At 34.0% G+C, this 25267-nt stretch overlaps 2 protein-coding genes across 6 annotated transcripts in view; both read right to left on the bottom strand.

The window, feature by feature from the left end:
- The window catches only part of LOC110447947 (probable ATP-dependent RNA helicase YTHDC2), a 29033-nt gene extending 20282 nt beyond the window's left edge, over nt 1–8751 (bottom strand). The window contains exons 1-11 of the mRNA XM_021493941.1: nt 8479–8751; nt 6316–6512; nt 5546–5636; nt 5087–5274; nt 4067–4269; nt 3023–3189; nt 2545–2647; nt 1811–1967; nt 1227–1281; nt 872–924; nt 471–598 (exon numbers count right to left, since the gene is read on the bottom strand). Coding sequence (XP_021349616.1) covers nt 471–598; nt 872–924; nt 1227–1281; nt 1811–1967; nt 2545–2647; nt 3023–3189; nt 4067–4269; nt 5087–5274; nt 5546–5636; nt 6316–6512; nt 8479–8537 — 1401 coding nt within the window. The 5' untranslated portion in view covers nt 8538–8751. The remainder of the gene's footprint in view (nt 1–470; nt 599–871; nt 925–1226; nt 1282–1810; nt 1968–2544; nt 2648–3022; nt 3190–4066; nt 4270–5086; nt 5275–5545; nt 5637–6315; nt 6513–8478) is intronic.
- Nucleotides 8752–17338: 8587 nt separating this feature from the next.
- LOC110447949 (tubulin polyglutamylase ttll6-like) overlaps nt 17339–25267 on the bottom strand; it is a 63654-nt gene continuing 55725 nt past the window's right edge. For 4 of the 5 annotated variants that reach the window (XM_021493947.1, XM_021493944.1, XM_021493945.1 and 1 more), the window contains 3 exons: nt 22479–22526; nt 21540–21599; nt 17339–18566 (listed from right to left, as the gene is read on the bottom strand). In XM_021493947.1, the coding sequence (XP_021349622.1) occupies nt 18286–18566; nt 21540–21599; nt 22479–22526 (389 nt within the window). In that variant the 3' untranslated portion in view covers nt 17339–18285. The remainder of the gene's footprint in view (nt 18567–21539; nt 21600–22478; nt 22527–25267) is intronic. The other variant, XM_021493943.1, reaches the window with a different exon arrangement.

Here is a 25267-nt window from a genome sequence, read left to right on the forward strand (position 1 = left end):
CTGTTAGTAGTTTACTATAAGAGTAATAATCTTGTTAGTGTTGTCAGAATAATAATCCTGTTAGTAGTTTNCTATTAGAGTAATAATCTTGTTAGTGTTCTGTCAGAATAATAATCCTGTTAGTAATGCCTGGTGTTTTTTGCCTTTTTTTTTCCAAACCCCGAGTTCATAGTCCGCCCTCCTCAAGATTTTGTTTTACTTTTTACAAGGGCCCACTTGTCAAATAACTTGTCCATAAATGAATACAAAATATATTTTATTGATTTTTTTTTAAAATACCAACCCACTTGTGTTTAAAACAAATTAAATGTTAATTTCACATCTGACAGCTAGGATTTTAATTTCACCTTTATAAATATTCAGCTACACATAGAGAAAATATTAAAATGTACATTGAAATTGAGATATACTATTGTCCCTGCAGTATTTTTACAATAGTAAAATAAGTGCCAACACCACAACATACTAACATTTGGAGCTGAATCTGTGTCGGAATGGCTTTGTTTACCAGCCATAGAATGGTCTTCCATCTCTGTATACGTTATGCCAATGCTCATCTTAGCACACAATTCCTCCAACTGTTCTTGCTGTTTTGTCACTATTAAAAAAATAAACAGTTATTGTATGAATTATTTTATTTGGGGTGTTTTGTTCCAGATTTCAGAATGTTCATGGAACATCAATGATAGTCAATTGACCTAACTCTCTTCAGAAGGGCCTCACCATTAATGGGATCTGGTGTTATTCATAGAAAAGTCTTGACCAAAACATCTTAATACTGGTACCTATAATTAATATATAAGTAGCCAAGTTTTTTCGAAATTTATTAGAATTATTTCCTGTTATTCCCTCTATCACTCCTCATATTTACCTGTTCCCTTCTCTCTTTTTGCTTTTTCCATTGCTTTGTTGCTGTATTTTGTCCTTTAAAAAACACAATTTAGAAATGTAGATTATTCACTATACAAAACTCAATAGGCCTTAAGTTCTCTCTGATGTTTACAACTTGACTAGAATGAGAGGAACAGTTTGAAGAAGTTTGACTGAAACTAGAGCACTGACCATGTGCTTTGTATATCCCCAATAATCACCAAGCAGAAGTAAGTGATTGGATTGAAAGGCATTACACATGAAAGGTCTCAACCGATCAAAAGCTACAACACTAATTTTAGATAATGGGATCTGGATATAAACCTGTCCTTCTTATAAGGAATGTGAAAACTTACCACTTCAATACATCTTCCAGGAAGTACTCCTTCACAGTGAAAAGTGTGCCAGGAACTGTAAAATAAAATATACCAATTACCAAGAGGCCTGAGATACCTGGTTTTGGTTTGTTTGTGTTTTAGGTACTATTAACAGCTATATGGTCATTTAAGGATGTGCTAGGTTTCGAGTGAGATTCAATTTTGTTAACTTACAGCTTTTATTTTTAGTGTGGTTCAAAATTTCACTATTTTCATGGTCAACATATTAACATGATACGGAGAGTATAATTATTTGTCATTTTCAAATTTATAGCAAAAGTCCCATTTTTTCCCCATCTGCAATTGGTGATAAATCTGGACTAGTACAAGTATCAGAATATCAGTTTGACAAAATTGCTTCCATTACAAAAAGAATTATGAAATAACTTAGAGTGTAAATTCTTATGTTTTTGTGTGGGAAAAACTTAAATTTCAAGCAATGTTGTAGTGGTGGTTTTGTAGATATCTAGTGTTAAATTTGCAGATCTGTCATAAAAACTGTAAATCTAACAGCCAGCATCACATGAACTATTCTGTACACAGCGTCTATGAAGACAACTTACTGTGTACAACTGGACAGTTATTGAAAAACTGGACAAACAGTTGTGTATTTAATGCTGCACTCATCAAGATAATTTTAAGGTGAGGATGTTTTGTCATCAGTTCATCCATGGAAGCCAGTAAGAAATCACTAAACCGGTCTCTTTCATGAACTTCATCCTGTAAACAATGAACTTAATGCAGCATATTCTTTTAAACATAAACCAGGTCATATGAGTAGACAGATTAGTCATGTATAAGATTACATGTACGTATATGAATGGTTTTACAAGAAGTTCTACTGGTTCTTTGTTTGCTTTTCCTAAAAATTGTCCATTAAGCGAGGAAAGAAGTAATGGGGCAGGCTATAAGCAGGATATTTATAAGAGTCATCTCCAATAACATTGTGAAAATCATCATAATTTAGTATAAGTATGATTTAGCCTTAACTCTTTACTTTGTAAATGTTTTGGACAAATATTGTGATACATAAAATACAATTCTTATTTTCATATTTCTGATTGAAAAAAAAGGAAAGCTCTGGATTGCTACAACAACGTCTGACATCCTTTTCATTACTTGACTAATGACAACGCTTGTCCAAACCTACATTATCTGGCTCACCACCACTAATTCTTTAAAATGTCAAACTGATATTTCATATAATTTTATTTTGCAATGAAAAAGATTACTGAGCATTACAATGCGATATCAACATGTCCATGGTTTAAATTGCTCACCTATTGTCTATACTTACAATAATGACATGTGTAACACCACCAAACGACGCGTCCCCGTTCATCAAAGTGCGGAGAAGAACACCATTTGTGCAAAATGTCAGCAACGTTTTTGGAGACACTCTGCAAGAGAAGTATTAAGAAAACATAGAAAAGCTTTCCTTAGGTGAGAATTTTTCAATTAAGATTGAAGATATTTTGGTGAAGACAAAATTTCCCCAAAGCCTAAAGAAAGAACCCACCATTACATTTTCAACTCCTCTATAACAATTATAGCTTTAGCAAGATGCTGAAAGCCGGGTGACTCGAGGCCATTTCAGAAGACATTACATTTACATGCATGTGTCTTTACTGTCAGAATATTTCGGAATTTCTTTTAACTTGTTTTTGTGAATTTTCACTTTCCTTGGAATTGGAGAATTTGATGCCATATCATTCCTTCATAACAGCAATGTGTTTTGAGCAAATACATATTGATAATTATAAAACACAACTTACTTGCTCTCCAGTCGTATTTGATAACCAACTGTTTGCCCTATTTTCTCTCCCCTTTCCAAAGCCACCCTTTCAGCAATGCTGAGAGCAGCTATCCTTCTTGGCTGTGTACAGAATATTCTACAGGGTTTGTTCTTGTTACAACAGTCATCCAGTATCATCTGTGGGACCTACGATGTGGAAAAATAACACAAGTAAGCTTTAACAAGAGACCACAGAGGGATCCTGGCACCTATTATAGAACCATCTTAATAGGTTCTATGTGAGAATTATCTGTTCTTCTTTTTCTCTTTAATATATGTTGGATTGCATTGAGTCATGTAAACAGTAAATGCACCCTATGGTAAATTTTGATAAAATTTTGATATTGCTGTGTATGACAATGTTCTTTCAATGTGAGATTGTCCTTTGTCCTATTTAATAGCACAGTACTGAATTTGGAACATGCGACACATAAAAGTGAAATTTTAAAATGCTCTGAAATCTTGGACAGTTGATATATATTCTTTAGAATGAATATATACATAAGTATGGGTATTTTCTTTATGTGTTTCGTCCTTTGCCAGTTTCAAACATTCAAAAAACATATTTAAAAAGTGTGCATATACTTAATCTCTACTTTTTAAAAAAAAAAGTTCTTGAGAATGTATAATATTAATTCAGAAATCTTAAGCAACCTTCTTTGAAATACAAAACACCTACTCCAGATTTTTATGTTGATTTTTGAGACATAAAAACATCATACAAAATGTTTTAAACCCAGTAATTAAAAGCTTTAAATTTGTCATAGCTATAATTGACAGAAATCAAACATAATCTAAGCACGACCTGCTAATTTTTTGTGCCTATTGCTATGCAAAATTTTCTAACAAACTATGTTTCCATTTAAGGACATAAACAAAATGTACATTATTTTAAAATATCAAAATCTTCCAAAAAATATAACAAACCATGATTTAATAGTTACATTGATGTGGAAATTTGTTTCCTTGTAATCAAATTGTCTAGATTTATGAGGTTTGATTTAACAATAATTAAAGTATGTACCTGTGTGGTCTTTCCTGACCCGGTTTCACCAGATATCAAAATAACCCGGTTATTGTTGAGAGCGTCAAGAACGTCCTGTCTGTGCTTGAAGACAGGCAATCCTTCCCGGAAGGCATTCAAGTCTGAGTCACCACGAGGAGGGGGCACCTGTGCAACTCCATTATTGAGTTTGCCAATGGTTGTTTTGTTCAGTTCTTTGCCAACTGAAAAAAAAACGTAAATGGTATGATATTGTACAAAACTACGGTTAGTGATATATGTTTTGGTGAAGGTTTTCGGTGAAATACTACACCAGGTAACTGGTGATGCACTGGACTAGCTGCTTTATTAATGATGTCCAATTTAATTAACACAACTTTCAAGAAATCACTGGACGTGTCCCATTTGAAGGTTTCAATGGAAGTTATATTTTCAAAGAAGTAGGAAAACCTACAAATTAAAGGAAAAGATGAGTTCTTAATACAATTTACCCTTCAATTTTTTGGGCCAAATTTCAAATAAAATAAAGCCTTTCCCCCCTATTTCATACTGGTGAAAAGATATCCAAACTTTCCAAATATAAACTGGTATTAAAAACAACTAGTTTATATATGGGTATCTACCTACAAAACATAGCTGCCATTCTCATTATATACAACAGTCATTTTACTCTTTTCTATACAGAAATGCCAAAAGCTTGAAAGTTCATTTCTACAGGAAGTACTGTACAACAAACGTAAACAAAGTCCAACTAAACTTGAGTGATTTCCCCATAACTAGGGTCACATGAAGCCATGTAATATGCATTTACTTGTTAAGGAACAAAACTACTTTGATGCAACTTGAGAACACAACATGCGATGACAACATTTGTAGAAGTTGCTCATAACTAAATTTTCTTCAGTTGAAAATTTTACTGAATAATACTTTTGTTTCTAAGTACTAATTCTAAGTACTGATATTATTTTTGGGAATAACATTTGTTTAAGCTAAACATTTAGTAAAAAAAATATGTTTGAATAAGAAAATATGTAATTTTACCATCACTTGGTTGATTTCTGTCAACTCTCGGAATCAACTCTTGACGTTCCTTGTTTGAGACAGGATATCTCTGCAGGAGATTCAGAATTTGTTGACGACTGTTTCTCGCCAGATAAAATGAGGCAGATGACTGGGAAGATAACCTCCCTTCTCTTTTAGTAATAGTGATATATCTTCCACTTGCCTTGCTAGAAAATCAGATCAATTTCCTTTTTCAAATAGTAAAGTAGATGTCATTTAATATCAATCTGCTTAATATCACATTTCAATTAATATCATATTTTCTTAAAACGCCATTGTTTTCCATGAATACTGTATATATATTTATTTTTTGTTTTTTCATGCGATTATCTATACTATTCTCATCTTACAATGTGAAATGATATTTAGTTAAAGTGATTATAAAATATCTTCAATTCCAATATTGAGTATCACTGATCTGTATACTGGTTAGTTTACCCTTTGCTCTTTGATTTCAAGCCATTTCCTTCACACAATTTGTGGACATAGGCTCTCTCTGTGGCTGTTAGTGACGACGGAAACTCAAGTTCTGGTGAGAAAAAATAAGTTAGTTCAATTATCAATTAATATTACACTGTACTAATGAATGTACCATTGTGCCATCTTTTCTTTTCTAGATTTATAGGGTAATAAAGGGAAAGTTCCCCAAAGTTAAAACTTATGGGGTTCCCAAATGCAACATGTCAAGTGGGTTTCCAAACTTGAAAAAGGGCCTCTTATGGTCAGATGTTGACAAAACACCATAATTTTAATGAAATATTAAGAGAGTGTAGATGTGTACAATTTCAAATATAGTGAACCTACTCGCAGGCAGGTCTTTAAAATTTCTAATAGCCCTACATATAGATATTTTCATATAGGAAATTTTTAAAATATTCAGTTAATCATGATCACTAGCCCTGACCCCTGGCATAAAAACTACTAGCCCTGGGTATACGTATCAGGCTACTAAACTTTTGCATACCTGTTAGGTCTGAAGGGTGCTATTTTTTTTCTTTGTTTCTACATAATCATCATATTAGATCTCCATTGTGAAATTTTCTATACTACCTGGTATCTACATTTAAAAAAAGGTTTTCTTTAAAACAAGGCAAGCACTTTTTTTATCATATCCCTATACATCTATCATAGCCTGGACCCTTTGCCACATGTCGTTTTGTAAACGGATAGTTCTCTGTTCATGGCTCTAACCTTTTAAATATAATTACCTTTTTGGCTTTCATTCATACGAAATCGTTCCATAGCTAAATGAATAGATATCTTGACTTCCTCCCCAATACAAATATCTTGGCCAGGTCGAGGCCCATGGTCCTGGTAGTCCTCACTGGAGGCAAAGCTATGGAAACTCTGGGAACTACTAGTACTGGACGGCCGAGGGGAGGAACCGTCACCTCGCTGCATCACCCTTGATGAAAGACATAATGCATGTTTAAGCCCGAGTGCAGGAGTGGTAGTAATTAAGTCAGGTAGAACTTACCATGATGGGTTGTCTGTTTTGTGACCAGCAGGAGGATTCCATAACTCATAATCTAACATCAAAATTCTATTAACAAGTTTATTTACAGTTTGTACATTATATTACATTATAACCTTTCCTATATAGACCAACCCATGACAGAATCTCTAGATAATTTACCTCAGCTTCATACCTGCCAAGTGACCCGATTTCGTCGGGTTACATGATTATAGCCCTAGGCCTTCACTCGCTTTTATAACTTCACCTGCCGGGTTACGATTTTGACCCGGATTTCGTCCGTTTCTCCCGGAATCTTTTTGTATGTTAGAAGTTACCAAAGTCACTCGGAATTCTCTAGACTTTTCCATCCTTTGCCGTAAGAAAGAAGATTTATTTCCTGTTTCCGTTTCTCACCCACAGGAAAGTTGTGAGTTGTTTATATACATACTAGAACTGTTTTTACAAATGTTTATATAAAGACTGTTGTAACTGAACTTACCGACAAGTAATAATTGAGTTGTTTTAACGAATAATTGAGTTGTTTTTACAATTGTATTTACGTAGATGCACAGGCTTTTGGTGATTTGTTTCTGTCAATCGAAATGACAATCAGAATTCAAACCCTGCTCTATAAAAGTGATATTTTATATGAGTAGGGTGCAACTTCTTATTGTCAGGACCATTTTTATTGACAGAAACAAAATGGTATTTTGTATGAGAAGAATGTGACATCTTATTGTCAGGACCATTTTAATTGACATACAAAAATGCCTGTAAAAACACAGTATCAGATTTATTATTATGAATTATTTTATAAGTTGTTTTGATGACAAATCTTTTTTATTTTTCAGCTTTGAATTTGGTATTGTGGATGAGGATCAGCTAGATCTGCTGGAAGAATAGTTCAATGAATGTAGAATGTACCTTTTACATCATTAAAATATTAAAGTTCTAATTTAATATCTACTTTTCTTATATTTGTTGGGAAAAAAGACGTCACATGCTTTGACCCTTTTTTTAATTTTCAAAAGAGGGTCATCATCCTCTTTCAGTATATCCAGGGTTGGCAGGTATGCAGCTTGAGAATATTGAAGACTGTCTTTCAAATGTCTTAACTCCTTAGCCCGTTCTCCTCAGACACGAAGCTGATATTCCCCAATAAACCATAATTATATACCCAATCCTCGTCATAGGTTTACCTCAGACCAGACATGTATACGTATGTATGAAGCACAGAAGCAGTGACAGCTGTCATGGCCATAATTGCATAAAAGTAAAACTCTCACTCAGGATGATCTGCAATATCCACATATATGTAAATTTGGCATCACACCCCTATTATATCAATTATCAATTAAGACGCACATTTCCATTTGTCATCTGACTTGTTATGATCTATGAGTATGACGCAACATTCCGTCTCAAAGAGTTCTATTTCTCGTCTAAAGTCTTTCCATTGGGATCAACATATTTTGTGCAGATTATGTCCCGCTGGCTTATGTCATTCCTAAACTTTTACAATCGACCCTCAACTGTTGAATTTCTTAATTACCCGCGCAAATTGGCATAATTTTCCTTTTTTGTACACTCACGCAGGTGAGCAGATACAAGATCATTCGTGAACACATTGGGATATTATCAGATTATAGTCTGTGATTTTCGACACTGTCATATGCCTAAACCATCTGCTACACAATTACTTTAGTGGTATGCACTATTTTGAAAGCATCAAAGATGACAACTAAAAGGAATAAGAGACTGTCTGATTTGAAGCAGACGATTTCTACGAAAAAAATCTTAACTTTCAATTTAGATAAAAAATAAAACATGATTTGAAACAGCAACTGTTTCCTTCATATTTGTCAAATGCTTCGACTGTAAGAAACATTCTAGTCCTGGGTTTATTATTGCTTACCTGGCAAAGGAACCTCCCGGTGGAAGTTCACTTCTGCCGTACTTCAAGTTCGCAGCCATTGCAGACTGTCATTGAGGCATGAAAGGACATCAAAATATGACATCCGACATGTCTATATTAATACCAAAATAACTTTTGATCATATTTTATCATCTATATCTAAAATGGAGCAGGGATAACAAAAGTAACAAAGAAATGTGCAATGGTATTGAGTGGATGCTGAATTACATTGTATTCGAAAATCAACTCTTATCCCTTACGAATTTTCTATCGCCAGACGGCGCTATCGTACTTTCACTTGTAAACTTCCGGTTGTTTCATTCCGGTGCGGTTCACAAAGAACGAAAATAACAATATCAAAACAATATGTAGCTCACGACGTTACAGTTCCACTACGTCACTTCAGTCGAAATCGAATGAAGGAAAGCTTCAACGTTACGGTAAACAGTCATACATGAATAGAGACAGAGAGTGGAGGCCTTGACTACTGATCGAGTGCAGTCTGAAATAAAAAAACGCCAAATGCTATAACTTTGTACAGGTCAGTGAGACAACTATATCAAACCTGTATATAGCTAGTTGATGATGGCACATTGTCAAATAATTGGGGCGTAGGACAGTATAAGGTTCCAGATGGGCAAGCACCTGATTCGTGAATAATCATAAAAGCCCACATTCTAGAGGGTTGTCCACTTGACTTAGTTTCCAACACAGGCATCTGCGTCTAGTATGCAAATATGTGAAGCTACAAAATAGTCTGCCTTACCCTACTATGTCAATAAAGTAGGGTAGAACAGTCTTTTTTATAGTGTTGATTGTGTTTCCAATCTCCATACAAATACATCCTTTGTCACAGGGTCCAATCTGTTACTGGACAGAAAAAATACATGAAATGTGGAAATAATTTATTAAATTGAGTGTTCAGCATTGGCAAAAATGTTTTATGATAGTTTTGATAAATCAAGCTCAGCAACACAGGTCTAAGAGAATCTTTCTCTAATGTGAATTGATACAAAGTAAAAGAAAATATAAAAAAAGTGAACAAGTGTGGTGAACTGTGTATAAATAAATAATAAGCAATAAAGTTTAAAATTATACAGAAAAATTCAAATGAAGGTTGACCTGCTAGAGTTGCAATTGAAAAGACAGTCAGTAACTTTGTTTGATAAACAGAAAAGACTTCTGTCCCTTCAAGTTCAAATATGCTGTATATACTTTTCAATTATATATTTTTGTTACAACTTTTTAATTTTTTATATTCTATTAATTTCAGAATCTGCCGAAATAAGTAGGACCAAGTAAAGACATTAAACCCTGAGGTGGAATTTTCTAGAGAACAGAATTTCTAAAATCATGAACAATCACCCTGGACCTAACCCGCCCACATCTGGTGCCCCACATGGGCCTCACCCTGGGTCCGGGCCTGGGCCACACATGGCTGGCAAGATATATCCACATGACCAGCCCATGGTGTTCAATCCCTCAAATCCAAATGCTCCACCAATTTATCCATGTGGAGCATGTCATAAGGAAGTACATGATAACGATCAAGCGATACTCTGTGAGAGTGGATGTAACTTCTGGTTCCATCGGATATGTACAGGACTCAGCGAGGCGGCATTCCACATGCTCACTCAGGAGGTGTATGCTGAGTGGGTGTGTGACAAATGCCTAGCGACCAAGAACATTCCGCTCATCAAACTTAAATCTTGATCTTTGATCTGGTGCTCGTAGTGTTCTCTACAAATGTTATATTGGAAAACGTGATCTGGATGCATGTCTACATGAGCTGATGTTAGATAGAATCATTTGCAGCAGTTTTATCTATCCAGAAAGACGCGTCTGCAAATTTAACTACACTTGACCATAAAATTCTCTTGTTGTGAATACCTGCATCATAAACAAAACCTGCAGCACATAGAAGACACTGAAATGGTGTATTTTTACAAAACCACAGAAATAAATTTGCATGATATCATCTCAGCTGTTAACATGATTCAATATATGATGTAACAGTCAATTCAGTTTTTGTAGATTATGTATTTGTAGGAAATAAACGTACATGTTTAGCCAAAATCATATGTTTTTATAAAGTGATAGATTTTATTATGTTTTTATTTTTTTGTATTTCTCTTTTGAATATTTTTTTCATTTCATAAAGAAAGAAAGCATATATCAAGGTGACAATTCAATATCATAATTTCAATAGTCACAGAGTCAAAATCAAGGTTTGGAAAGGGGAATGAAAGTTTTAAGAAAGGTTATTCTTTCAAGACAGCTCATTCCATTCATCCGCATATATTTTGCTCAAACTTTTTTGATTCTGCAGTTTTGTTTGGGACAAAAGTGACAAACCCTATCCTGAAGTTGCAGTATTTACTAAATGCCACCAATCATCACAAATTTTTAAAAATAGATCAAGAGAGCACATGTACATAAACCTGTTACAAGTAATACAATGGTAAATCTTCCCCAAAAAAATACAATGCAAAAAGTAAAATGACACAACAATGTTGTTTCTACTCGAAATTTCACACATGTAAAATAATATTAAAGCAGTCTTGAAAGTAGTATTTAAATAAACTGAAACTTTGATCATTGTCTACGGTCTATTCCTAAAAAAAAGTATATACGTAATCCCTTTCATCTAAGGATCAATTTATGTAACGACAGTCTATCTACATGTATATCCATCACTAAAGTATAGAGATATAGAAGGCCTTGTATGGTGGCATATTTCTGCCATCGATTTGCCGACTTACAACCTAATGATGTCACACTAAGTGACCCTTTATGGGCATTCCTTTCAGCCCCTTCTTTAGTCTAGATTATAATCTTCATCTAAGAATCATTTTATGAAATTCTGATCAAAATCTAAGAGTAAGTTATAATTAAAGAGACGGCATTGGAAGGTTTAGAACTCTGTGATTCCTTATATTATGGTCACAATATGACTGTACCACTAAGTTTTATCAAAATCTGACAGTTTCTGAAACAATGATTATTTATGGATGACGGAAGGAGCATGACAGACGATGGATGGATGAAAGGCAACCATACCCAAATTTGTACCAATATATATTCCAATATACCTGGAAATACATTGTGTGTGTTGTTTCCAATATAACTGGAAATTTCTTGGATTCCAAAAGCTTAAAAATATCAAAAGACACCCCTCTGCATTGTGATCGACTCCTGTGGGATTTTTGGAGTTAAAACCTTTAAAGGTTTTTGTGATAGGCTCCAGATATAATCCTGTGCAAGTAAATCTACAGGGAAATAGGCCTGCTGCTTGTTATCATCAGATATCTTTTACTTAATTCCCTATTGCAACATTTGGGATCTACATTTTTTCTTTTCTCCTTTTCTTACTTTTTTTCCGGCAGTGTCTCCCTTGGTACCTTCGTTTTGACAGCGTGTACAGTAGTATGAATGCAGCTGGCAATGAACATATTCTTTATGGAGCACAAAAGCAGTTGGCTACGAACATATACTATGGAGTGCAATAGCATAAAGAATATGTTTATTGTCAATTGTGTTCATATGACCGTATACATTATGTCAACATGGAACTCAATCTGTGTATTTACATCCAAGATATTTTAACAAGAGTACCGCGGGGCCGAACAATATACACCCGTCGAATGCCTTATAGTGTTACATGTATATACTTTCTTACATGGAAATAAGATCTGCATCATTCTAAGAGTGGTTAGCTGACATGCTATAAAAAATGTAGGAGAAAATTTCCGGACAAAAAATCAAATACTGAAATGAACAAAGGGCAATAACTTTTGGAAAAATCGTTGAATCAAAATTCTTTTAAGGGAGACACAACTTCATATCATGATTATAATGTATACCAAGTTTCAAAGAGATCGGTCAGAAAATGTATTTTGACGGGCGTATACAAATGCTATATAAAGGAAAAAAGTTGGAGTGGGTTGCTATGATGGTAACTATGGTAGCTGTGGTTGCAAGGATAATATGGTGCTTTTAAATATCCTTTTGATAGCTTTAAATTTTGAATTAATTAGTCTGAGAAGACCTTCAAATATATTTTTTCTCAGTCGTATGTTCCAGAATAAAGCTGCTACATTGTGTATTGATTACTTTACAGACAAGAAAACTTAAATTAGGGTGGTCAGGTAGACATTGCCTTTCACTAATATAAGGTGCCTGGGGTTTGATTCCCCGATCAGACGTGAAAAGGTATGGTGTCAGGGTTTTTTTCCGGGTACTCCTGTTTCCTCACACAGTAAGACACACACCCATTCGCTAATCCTGGCCAACAAGAGTGATTAGTTAAAGTTGTAAAAACTTGTTTCATAATTGTTGTACAATGTATAATACAAATGAAGTTTATATCATACTTTAACATGAATCCATGGAATAAGAAGTTTGTCAGCATCTCGTTGTTGTATAAGAAGACTGTGCATGGAAGGATAAACAGAACCTGTTCATTGTACCCTTTTAACTTTAAAAAACAACACCTCTCTATGCCAATGAAGTTCAAAATATTTTATTGAATATCATAAAATGATGTTTTGTATATCACTGTTTCCTGTAGATATACATATACACTATGATGAAACAGTTTAACATTACCGAAAATATGTACAGACATGTAAATTCTAATTTGTGTTCATAGACAGAAACCATAGTTATATTGTATACAGATAACACTTCTGACGCAATTTGTTATTTTCACACGAGAAGAACTACAGAGAATTCGAATTTCACTTTTCAACAATATGGTCACCAGCTATATTGGCATTAAGGAAACAGCATGACTACCGTCATTACCTCAAAAACACACTCCTGACCTTTGATGTACACCACATATACTGTAAAAGTGGAAATGTTCGTGTTTTGACCCTCTAAACTGATCGTGGTGTGGAAAACTCTGCATTGACAATGATTCTGCAATCTATATAAGCCAAAATAAATATTTGCATGTGGATAATTTACTAAACTAAAGTGAAAAATGTGGACATTTCAACACTCAAAATTCCCACTTTATCCGTATATATGTATATTAGCCCCAGTTTCCTCTGACCCTGACACCAGACTTAGACATTTTGACAGATACATTTCTGGTTTGGGTAAGTCTTGTGTCGGGACCAGAGGAAACTCAGGCTAATATGTATATGTAATATTTTTTGATTGGTGACTTTTTCTTATATAGAAAACAATTATTAGAACTCATAATAACAATTACAGGAAGTTCGTTATTATAAAGTCATGAACATGTACAGTGTACTAAACAAAACATTTTTCTTAAATTTATTTAGGTCAAATTAAACAACATTTTTTCTGAAAAAAATATGCTTATCAATTGAATATCAAGTTGGAAGTCACATTACAATTTCTGATTTTTTTTAATTAAAATTTTAAGTACAAATATACCTGGGTAATATTGATTAAACTACCACATTAAATAGGTACGATAGTTAGGTGCTAGTAGTGTCACCCACTCATCGTAGTAGTTATGTTTGGCTACTACGCATAGTTACCATAGGCACTTTTGGGTTTCTTTTACATCTTTCATTTAAACAAAAATTTCTAAGTTCAATTTCAGTTTAAAACAATATTCAAACAAAAACATTTTCATGTAGATATAATTTCTACTGCAAGTTTCAGATTTTGAGGCATTACCCGATACACATAGAGAAATGTCCCTAATCAAAAACATCCTGGAACCCTTTTACAACTGAGATGCATTTGATCAAAAAAATCCTCTTGAACAAAATTAACACAGAAAATATAAATAATTTTCAAAAGTAACCCAGTATACATGTCACCATAGAGTCTTTAATTCCACATGTGTGAAATGTAATATTTAGTTATGCACATGTGTGAATAGTTTAATCAAGTTTTGCATATATGTGTAGAGATACATAAAAGCACATGTTAGAACTTCATTACATATTCTGCCTGGTGGTTAAGGAAGATTAGGCTGGGACAAAGACAATTGTGGATGTATGGACGGAATGATGGACAGACATACAGGACGGATGCGAGTAAAACAACATGCCATCCCTATTTCAATAAACAAAAAATTAAATGTTTACAACAGGGAATGTAAAACATAAACATAGATTAGAATACAAAAAAATCAATTAAAATCCACGGGGTAGCAGCATTTATCCAATCAATAATTTACCAAATATATACACAGTGAATCTCGAATGCACTCTGTTAAACCAAACATTCACGCATACATTCATGTGTCAAAATGTTAACAATAAATAAGGATTCACAACAGAAAACACTTTAAAACAAGAAAAATACAATAAATACTGGGTATACAAAACATAGTCAATAACATTCAATAACCCATAATAAAGTCGATAATTTTAATATTGTCAAAATTTTAGCTGGGACTTGAATTACCACAGTATTCCAAGTCACATAGCTCAGCTACTATCACGGTTACTAAATCAAATTTGTCCATTAACAAACCAAGAGGTGAAATAACTGAATTGTCAATGTGATCAATTCTTTAGTTATGGACTTAAGGCTGTATGCTACATTAATGTTAAATGTATTTCCTTTCCAAAAAAGTTCAACATTAAGAAAGGTAATTAAAACTTTGTTTATTAAATAGGGATGCCTTAGAAAGATAAAATGAATGCATAAATAGCACAAACATTAAGGGAGATAACTCTAACAAAAAATATGTATGTATAAGGTAGCATATGCCCTTAACATATAATTAAGAGGCCTAGTCACTCAACTATTGATGTTTTTGTGTATGAAAATATTTTGATGGTGTAGAGCTAAAATATTGAATGGTAACCATGATTACTCAACTTTTTTATTGATATTTAAAAGCTCAAAAATTTGTTTCAGCCAATGAGAAGCAGGGGTGGCCATATTTGATTTCAAACCCTGTTAAAATAAATTGTACTTGTCAGTAAAGGTCTTTACAGGAACAATCATATGAAAGTTTGGTTAGAGTAAGCTAACAGAATTAAGTAAGGCGAAAATATCTTGGCCAATATAATAAATACGGGTGGCAATAGTTGGCCATAAAAATTAACCACACCTACTCGGGATCACGAGAGGACCATTTAAAGACGTAATGCTATCTGACTGTAACTTGCACCTCCATTCCAAAAGAGTTCACTAATATATATATGAATCGTTTAAGCATCTTTACCAAATTTAGGTTTGAGGTTAAATCAGCTCTTTTTTTTATTTATTTTTTTAATTTTTTAAATATTTTTTCCCCTGTAAAATACATGTTTTTACATTCAACACACATACATTTAATGTTTTGCACTGGTATGAAACAACATACACTATTTTGTAGAGTAGAAACATGAAACATACACTATTTTGTAGAGTAGAAACTCGTATATTTGTCTTAAAGCTCCATAATATGAAAAGCTATTGGATTTTACAAGGTTATATACCGTAATCAACAATTTTTATAATCAATAACTCATACATATTCAAATAAATAAATAGCGTATAAAGCACTTGACTGTTTTTAGGCATCATGCATTTTTTGGCACCTTAATGAATGGACAAATAGGAAATTAAATATATTTTAAAGCAATCCTTTTGACAATAGTGTAGGGAATCTGTTGGCATTAGATAATTGACCAATTGGAAACTTGTTTGTTTGTTTGTGTTTTACGTCCTTTAAACAGCTACGGTCATTTAAGGATGTGCCAAACCAGATGAGGTTTTGGTTGTAGAGGAAAGCCGGAGTTCCCGGAGAAAAACCAGCGACCTAAAGCCAGTACCTGGCGACTGCCCCATGTAGGGACAAGAAAGAAGAAGTATTCTCTTTGTAACTTTTCCAGCACAATCAAGTAACTTGCTTATACTGTAAGGTCACCATCAGGTTTACTTGAGTTATTGTCACAAATTCACACTTAAAACAAAACGTCATTTTTACAATAAAATCTTCTATTTCACTTGTATTACATTAAATAATAAATACACTTACACAAAATTAAAAACCATACCTTAAATTTTCTTTGTGGCAATACACAGTATATCATGAAATTGAAGGTATTTTCTTTCCAGGTTTCCTAATTATAAATTATCTTGTTGTAACATCATTTTGCAGTTTCTGTGTATGGGAACATAATTATATAAGTTATAGTGTATGTTGTATAAACTTATACTAACATTTCCAGTTCCATCAAAATCGCTGAGATAAGAATGAAAAGATGCGACAAAAGTTTCACATAAAGTCTATTTGAATTGGCACTAAAATCTAATGACTGAGGTTGATATGTTTATGCCAAAATAAACCACAAATATTTACTATACAATATATCATGTCACCGTATCTAAGAAAAATCAATCATTTCTACAAAATGAAAATGACATAGGGGTGACACAGGGAGCAGAGATTTAAAATAGTAAGAGCAATAATGAAAAAAAAGTAAATATAATTTGATAAATTATAATTGAGGTAATAATGAAAATTTATTAAAAATGACAAAAGTTTAAATACAACTGTTTCAAACTTGATTTACAATAAGATACATTTCGAGTCAAAATGTTCTGTTAATATAAAATACATTGAGTTAGATATATATCACAGCTGTTCAGAAATACCACTTACACCAAATACACTGATGAGCTTCAAATTCATATCACAGTTTCTCAGAAATTAAAAGTATTGAAATGCTCTTATTAAGATAAGGCATTTTTCTATAATGTAGCAGACTTATTAACTTAAAGTATTCACTAGTTTCACAAAAGAAAAAATCACAATAAAAAAAATCGCAAAAAAATCGAAACAATGTATTTTTATCAATCTTGACCAGAAACTGTTTTTTTTTGCAATCTGTATTTGTCATAAACAATAAAAATTATTTTCATGTTTGTCAATTGTGATTTTATTAATTTTGATTAATTGTTTTACATTTATTTCTTCATTATCAAATGGTATTTTATTGTTATATCTATGTTGACAAGTAATAGAACTGTTCTTCGAGGTAATTTAAGGCAATGTTACATTTTGTAACATACGTACGAGAAAATCAAGTTTCTTGTACTCACTTAGCAAAACACATTTTAAATGTAGGCTATTCCTACTGGGAACTTTAACCCTAGGATACGTAGGCAAATCCTTTAACTCATTCACCCCTGAAGACACATTTGAACTCTTCCAATTCAAAGGTTGGAATAGCCCATTATGAGATTTCAGGGGAAAATGAGTGAAAGAAGTTTTACCAAGGATTAGTACCCCAGTATACTTACAATTCGTCCACAGGACTTTTGTTGACCATCACGTCTAACATGACTGTTTGCCTCAATCTCGCATCTTGCATTAATACATTTAGTTTTGAAACTTGAATTAAATGTCAATATGCTAATTAAGTAAAATGAAAATTAATGATGGCTACATAATAAACACGAAAATGTCAAACATGAGGCAGCAGTAAGACTAACAATCGCCTGTAGGCACTCCTTTTATACACTCTGTGAACGCCTTATTTGGAAAGGTTCCTGAAGATACGCACAAATCTTCTCGCCCAATAAAACAACCCCTGTCCTGTTGGTATAGCATGTGGTACAGTGCACATAACATGTGGTACAGTGCACATAACATGTGGTACAGTGCACATAACATGTGGTACAGTGCACATAACATGTGGTACAGTGCACACACTGTCAAACACCTCCTCTTCAAGTTGGTTTTAAAGTATATATCTAACCACTTTGAAAGAAATCGCTTTTATCAGAATTAAATCACCACATCACACAACCAACAAAGTGTTTCTTTTGGCATATAATACTGAATGTAATACTTCACATTTTTGGTTTTATGAATTTTCAGCTAAACACCACTGCATGGTTTTCCCTAAGTTCCAGCTGCCGAAGTCTTAAGTTATTTGTCGCACCACGTATCCTCTGGGACTTGGTCGACCGCAGGTGGGCGGAGCTACCTTGGCTCTCAGGCATTGATTGGTTAGAGCCGACTCTCGTTATGGACATTGCTCCTGGGGACTCAAGTTCGGACCGGGAGGCGAGCTCGGGGCGCTGGACTACAGGTGCAGGGGCCGAGACCACTGATAGACCCTGCGGCCCACTATTAGCTGGGACTCTGGGTAGGTCTGTAATATAAAACAACATGATTACAATATACATACATGTAGCTGGTTTATAATTAGATCGATATACTCTGTGGTTCACAAAATATAGAGTAGCAACATAAAATAGGTTTACGATATATGAATTTAACTGATTCAACTAGACTGGAGAGACACTCCAAAACTGTTCATGATTTAGCTTTCCATTCATCAGGCTGAATTATACATAATTTTCCATGCAGCATATCACCAAAATTTGTAATGATTAACTTTGTAGCAAATTCTCATAAATTCAAAAATTAACATATGGATGTAAATCTGATGAAAATAACAATTTGTATAAATTTATCAACTGTTTTGATATGAGTTTATATTTGAGTTTATTAATTGTTAATCATATGGAAAAGCAAGATTAAAAAAATATCTTAAGTCAATAGAAAAATGAAACATAAGGAACTGAGGAGACACCGAAGCAAAAGGGAAGACATCATAAAAACATAAATATTTGCTGATATGTTGAATTCGTAATTTCAAGGTTGATTAAATAATGACCTGTTGCTTGATTAAAATGTTTGGCCATTATGTTGAATTCCTGGATATACAGTACAGCAGATAACTAGCGTACTCATTTCTAACTGCTGTACTGGGTTGTGCAGTCAAACACAAATTACACACCTTTGACACTACTTCCTGCTGTACTTAAAACTTCTTGAATTCAACACTTTGATTAATAAAGAATATTTAATCGATAAGTATTAAATATAAAACTGAAGTATATTATTTTTATATCAAATCATGCGGCCTATTTTCATGAATGCAGACAAACACATTTAGGCTGTGTACAAAATGCCTAAAGTACCACTGATGAAAGTAAGCGTAAATTAAATATGTTACAAGATTAATTACAGCGATTATGCAGAAACAAAATGAATTGATCACACCAAAAATATTTAGTTCATGTCAGTAAGATATACGTTAAAATCAAAATGGCTACACTTCAATACACATACAATTACAATGAATGAATTCACAAGCACAAGTACATTTGATTTCCTATCTGATTCAAACCGAATTGTTCACTCTGTTCCCCTACAATATACCATAGTGTTGGGTCTAATACCATTGTACCAGTCATCAATATTCTGGTAACCTGAGAGGTTTATTTGTTTTCTAATGCCAAAATATTTGAGCTTATCACATTGACTAGCCTGAGTAAAAGGTCACTAGTCCATGACCTCTGATATGAGGTCATCAGTTCATGACCTCTGATATGAGGTCACCAGTACACGACCTCTGATGTGAGGTCACCAGTACATGACCTCTGATGTGAGGTCATCAGTGCATGACCTCTGATGTGATGTCATCAGTTCATGACCTCTAAGATGAGGTCACCAGTACATGACCTCTGTTGTGATGTTATCAGGTACTACACTGTCAGTGTATATTGTATAGGAGCAGAGTGCAGATTTCATTATCAGATAACGTCCTACCTTCTATATTAACACCTAATCAAGACACTCAATCTTATTACATGTAAAATGATCAACATAACCTGTTTATCCAGCAATAAGCCCATGTATTTGTATCGTAGTTCAGTAGAATTAACAACATTTATTATTTGCTGTCCTTTGATAAGTCCATTGCTATACTGAGATTATGTGGTGGCCCTCTGGGCTTATTACAGGATAAAGATGTATACAGCAGTCACATGTTCATGACTAGATAGAGTCTATATTTTCCTTGTACCGGGTAATTCTAACACTTTCATTAGAAATTAAATATAAGATACATGAAATAAAATCACAATTTCAGAAGGCTATATTTTTTCACAGGGTAATTCCTTCACTTTAAATTCAGTAAGAAACATGCCGACCTCTGGAGAGCTGTATGTATGTGTTGTCTCCAACCATCCTTTCTTAAAGGCACTATGTATACATAGAAGATAATCATTACACATCACTACACCAAACTAAGTGCTACATCTACACCAATCAACAGTCTTGTTAAGATACTGTATTACCTGTATTTTAGTGAGATATTTATTTTCACGTAAACTCAAAACGAAAGAGTGAAAATATCTACCTGGTATTTACAAAAATTGATGGATTTACTGTTTATGTTAAGTAATATACTGTATATATTTTCCTAAGGTCAGATAGAATTGTGTAAAAAATAGCATGTAACTATTGCCAGTATAACATGAATGTCTACACCTAAGGAAATCTACAGGTCAATATCACTATTTTTTTTTTTTTTATCTATATTCATGTAATGGACTATTACATAAGATATGGGTGGAATATTGACCCAAATATGTATTCATGATTTCATCATCTCGGTATTTGTTTGATCTTGAAAAAGGAGTACACTCATTCAATTAGATGTTATGTCTTCACATTCAGAAAACTCTCAAATGTATGCATGTAGGAAGGGAAAATACAGCTGCTCATATCATGACATATATTTGATAGGTAGCATAATTTGAATAAACTGGACTTTAGGTAGATTTTCTGAAAGCATAACTAGAACAAGGCCAACAGTTTATCCTTCTTTCCCCATTTTAAAGAGACTGTTTCACTTTTTATTTTGGTATTTTGGAATATCTCTAATGGGTAACTGCTTCTTGGCCATTTGTTACATTACATTTCACGAGTACTTTGTATGTCACTAAATTAATGTGTCAAGAACATTGATTAGTTTATTGGTATAACACATTATTGATTTATTGGACATTGAACAAAGATTACTACATTATTGATTACTTATGATTTGTTTGTTGGATATGAGTGACATCAAGTTAGAATGACAAAACAGGGAACATTTACGACATAAGCAAGCCTTCCACCATTGCGTTATGAGCATCGACAGGGATTGGTGGGAAGTTAACCCGGGGAACCTAGGCTCCGGTTACCTAGGCAACCCAGGCGAGAGTAAGGGCAGATAAACACTTTCCACCGGAATGCGGACGTAACAAGGTAGGCGACACCTAGTACTTACTGATTCCTGACGATTCAGCGGATTTAGGGCCTTTGTTTGGTGTGTCCAATGGGACACTTTCTGAAGGATCAACATATCAGACGAATTTCATCAGGAGATGGTCAATATTTCGGATCAATTTTATCAGGAGGCATTCAACATAGGTATACATGTATCTATTTCACCATTGTAAGATAAATGGTAAAATCTCTATGACAGGCTTTGTTAAATGCTAACATTTATTTTTTTAATCTGAATTTTAATTATTTTGTTCATTACTTTTCTTCAAGCACATATTGTATTTTCGATGAAACTCCTGGACATTTGAAAAATCGAACTGAACTAATTTCAATATGCTTCAACTGTTTCCTGCTTATTCTAAATACAATATCAACACTAGTTGTTCACTACCTAAAAGTTAGCATCACAGCTAGTTACAACTACTGTTACAATTCACTAATTCGGCACATGTTATTTTATCACGTGTAATAAACAGATACAAATTTCATTATCTTTCGATGAATGTGCTCTATTGATAAAAAATACACAACTATAAAGAATCCATAGCACAAAGAAATAGCGAGTGCCTTTAGCAGAATACAAAGTCTACTTCTAACTGTACGAGTTATCTCCCTTCTTAACAGGTACCTAAGTAATGAATTTACATTTACAGAAATTTAATTCAATTAAAATTCAAAATTCAAAAGGGAGACAACTTGTAATGTTGGAAGAGTTATCTGCTCTGGAAATGGAAAATAAGGTAGAAAGAATATACTGAACTGGCATACAAAGTATATTTTTAGGATTATGAGTTGCTTGATTCAAACTAAAGCTCAGGGATATGGGAAGTATGTTTTTAATAGCTATAATAAATGAAGGGGTGAGCTATACTGGAAAAAGGATTGACATGCAATTATAAAAAATATAGGCAAACTAGAATGCAGTTTTGTATACCAATACCTAGGTGATACTGCCACACAGTGCGATTTGAGTAGATGGAACTGAAAGCTGACAGGAAATACATCACAATTAACTTAATGGTGTCCTGTATATTTTGGTAAAAACACTCAAATCAATGTAATTATACAAAATGATAAATGATGAGCGTGAATATTGGAAAAAAATGTGTTGTAAAATGATTGACATTTGACGGTAACTGTCTTAATTTTAAAGGAGTTCTATCTAGACCTTACGAGCACAAATTCTTTAAGAGGACATGACTTTATTATACGTTTATGTGGAAATAGATTGCAGATTGTTCACCTAACCCTTTCACCACTGTAGACCATAATGGACTCATCCATATCAATGCATGGTGGAGTCTTCTTAAGTAACATAGGGGTGAAAGGGTTCAAGATTGTAGAGTTTGTAAAGTTTTGCTATCTTTAGATATGGTTACAGCTGTATGGAATTCAGAAATTCACCTTTAACCACATGCACGTTATCTGATGAATGCTACAGGCCCATTTTGCCTCTTCACCAGTTTTATCCTTGGCTGGTTTTGATGAGATATTGATGGTACCAGGACAAGGTGTTACTACGGAAACTAGTCAATATTAGCTTAAATCTCTTTACCCTCTTTATTTGTTTTGTCAATTTTCGAGATTGCAAATAGAATTATATCAAGCAAATGGTTTTACAATTACTATGCAATTTGCAAAGAATTATCAAAAATGATTCTTTTTTATAGGATTTAACTCATTCACCCCTGAAGACACATTTGAACTCAATTGAACCAATTCAAGGTTGGAATAGTTCATTATGAAATTTAAGGGGTGAATGAGTTAATAGGATATTAGTGGATGCAGGCATTGCTGCTATATCCAGATTAATATAATAAAAAATAAAAAAATAGTTGGGCAGACTGTGGACAATACTAGTCTTAGTAGAATTATACCGTTTGGTGTAAATTGGACAATAAACCCAATACCTGTCACACAAGTATCTAAGCTATCAGAAAAACAATAAACCAGAATACAGTACCGATATCCCACTACAACCCCAGATCAACTCTCCCTAAGCAGTATAAATGTCCCACTACATCCCCAGATCAACTCTCTCTAAGCAGTATAATAATACCCGACTGTAGGAAATAAGATGGTGGTAAAAAAATATAAATGTCTCGCTACATCCCCAGATCAACTCTCCCTAAGCAGTATAAATGTCCCACTACATCCCCAGATCAACTCTCTCTAAGCAGTATAAATGTCTCACTACATCCCCAGATCAACTCTCTCTAAGCAGTATAAATGTCTCACTACATCCCCAGATCAACTCTCTCTAAGCAGTATAAATGTCTCACTACATCCCCAGATCAACTCTCTCTAAGCAGTATAAATGTCTCACTACATCCCCAGATCAACTCTCTCTAAGCAGTATAAATGTCTCACTACATCCCCAGATCAACTCTCTCTAAGCAGTATAAATGTCTCACTACATCCCCAGATCAACTCTCTCTAAGCAGTATAAATGTCTCACTACATCCCCAGATCAACTCTCTCTAAGCAGTATAAATGTCTCACTACATCCCCAGATCAACTCTCTCTAAGCAGTATAAATGTCTCACTACATCCCCAGATCAACTCTCTCTAAGCAGTATAAATGTCTCACTACATCCCCAGATCAACTCTCTCTAAGCAGTATAAATGTCTCACTACATCCCCAGATCAACTCTCTCTAAGCAGTATAAATGTCTCACTACATCCCCAGATCAACTCTCTCTAAGCAGTATAAATGTCTCACTACATCCCCAGATCAACTCTCTCTAAGCAGTATAAATGTCTCACTACATCCCCAGATCAACTCTCTCTAAGCAGTATAAATGTCTCACTACATCCCCAGATCAACTCTCTCTAAGCAGTATAAATGTCTCACTACATCCCCAGATCAACTCTCTCTAAGCAGTATAAATGTCTCACTACATCCCCAGATCAACTCTCTCTAAGCAGTATAAATGTCTCACTACATCCCCAGATCAACTCTCTCTAAGCAGTATAAATGTCTCACTACATCCCCAGATCAACTCTCTCTAAGCAGTATAAATGTCTCACTACATCCCCAGATCAACTCTCTCTAAGCAGTATAAATGTCTCACTACATCCCCAGATCAACTCTCTCTAAGCAGTATAAATGTCTCACTACATCCCCAGATCAACTCTCTCTAAGCAGTATAAATGTCTCACTACATCCCCAGATCAACTCTCTCTAAGCAGTATAAATGTCTCACTACATCCCCAGATCAACTCTCTCTAAGCAGTATAAATGTCTCACTACATCCCCAGATCAACTCTCTCTAAGCAGTATAAATGTCTCACTACATCCCCAGATCAACTCTCTCTAAGCAGTATAAATGTCTCACTACATCCCCAGATCAACTCTCTCTAAGCAGTATAAATGTCTCACTACATCCCCAGATCAACTCTCTCTAAGCAGTATAAATGTCTCACTACATCCCCAGATCAACTCTCTCTAAGCAGTATAAATGTCTCACTACATCCCCAGATCAACTCTCTCTAAGCAGTATAAATGTCTCACTACATCCCCAGATCAACTCTCTCTAAGCAGTATAAATGTCTCACTACATCCCCAGATCAACTCTCTCTAAGCAGTATAAATGTCTCACTACATCCCCAGATCAACTCTCTCTAAGCAGTATAAATGTCTCACTACATCCCCAGATCAACTCTCTCTAAGCAGTATAAATGTCTCACTACATCCCCAGATCAACTCTCTCTAAGCAGTATAAATGT

Source organism: Mizuhopecten yessoensis, unplaced genomic scaffold, assembly GCF_002113885.1.
Source record: "Mizuhopecten yessoensis strain PY_sf001 unplaced genomic scaffold, ASM211388v2 scaffold3689, whole genome shotgun sequence".
In the NCBI taxonomy this organism is placed as follows: domain Eukaryota; kingdom Metazoa; phylum Mollusca; class Bivalvia; order Pectinida; family Pectinidae; genus Mizuhopecten; species Mizuhopecten yessoensis.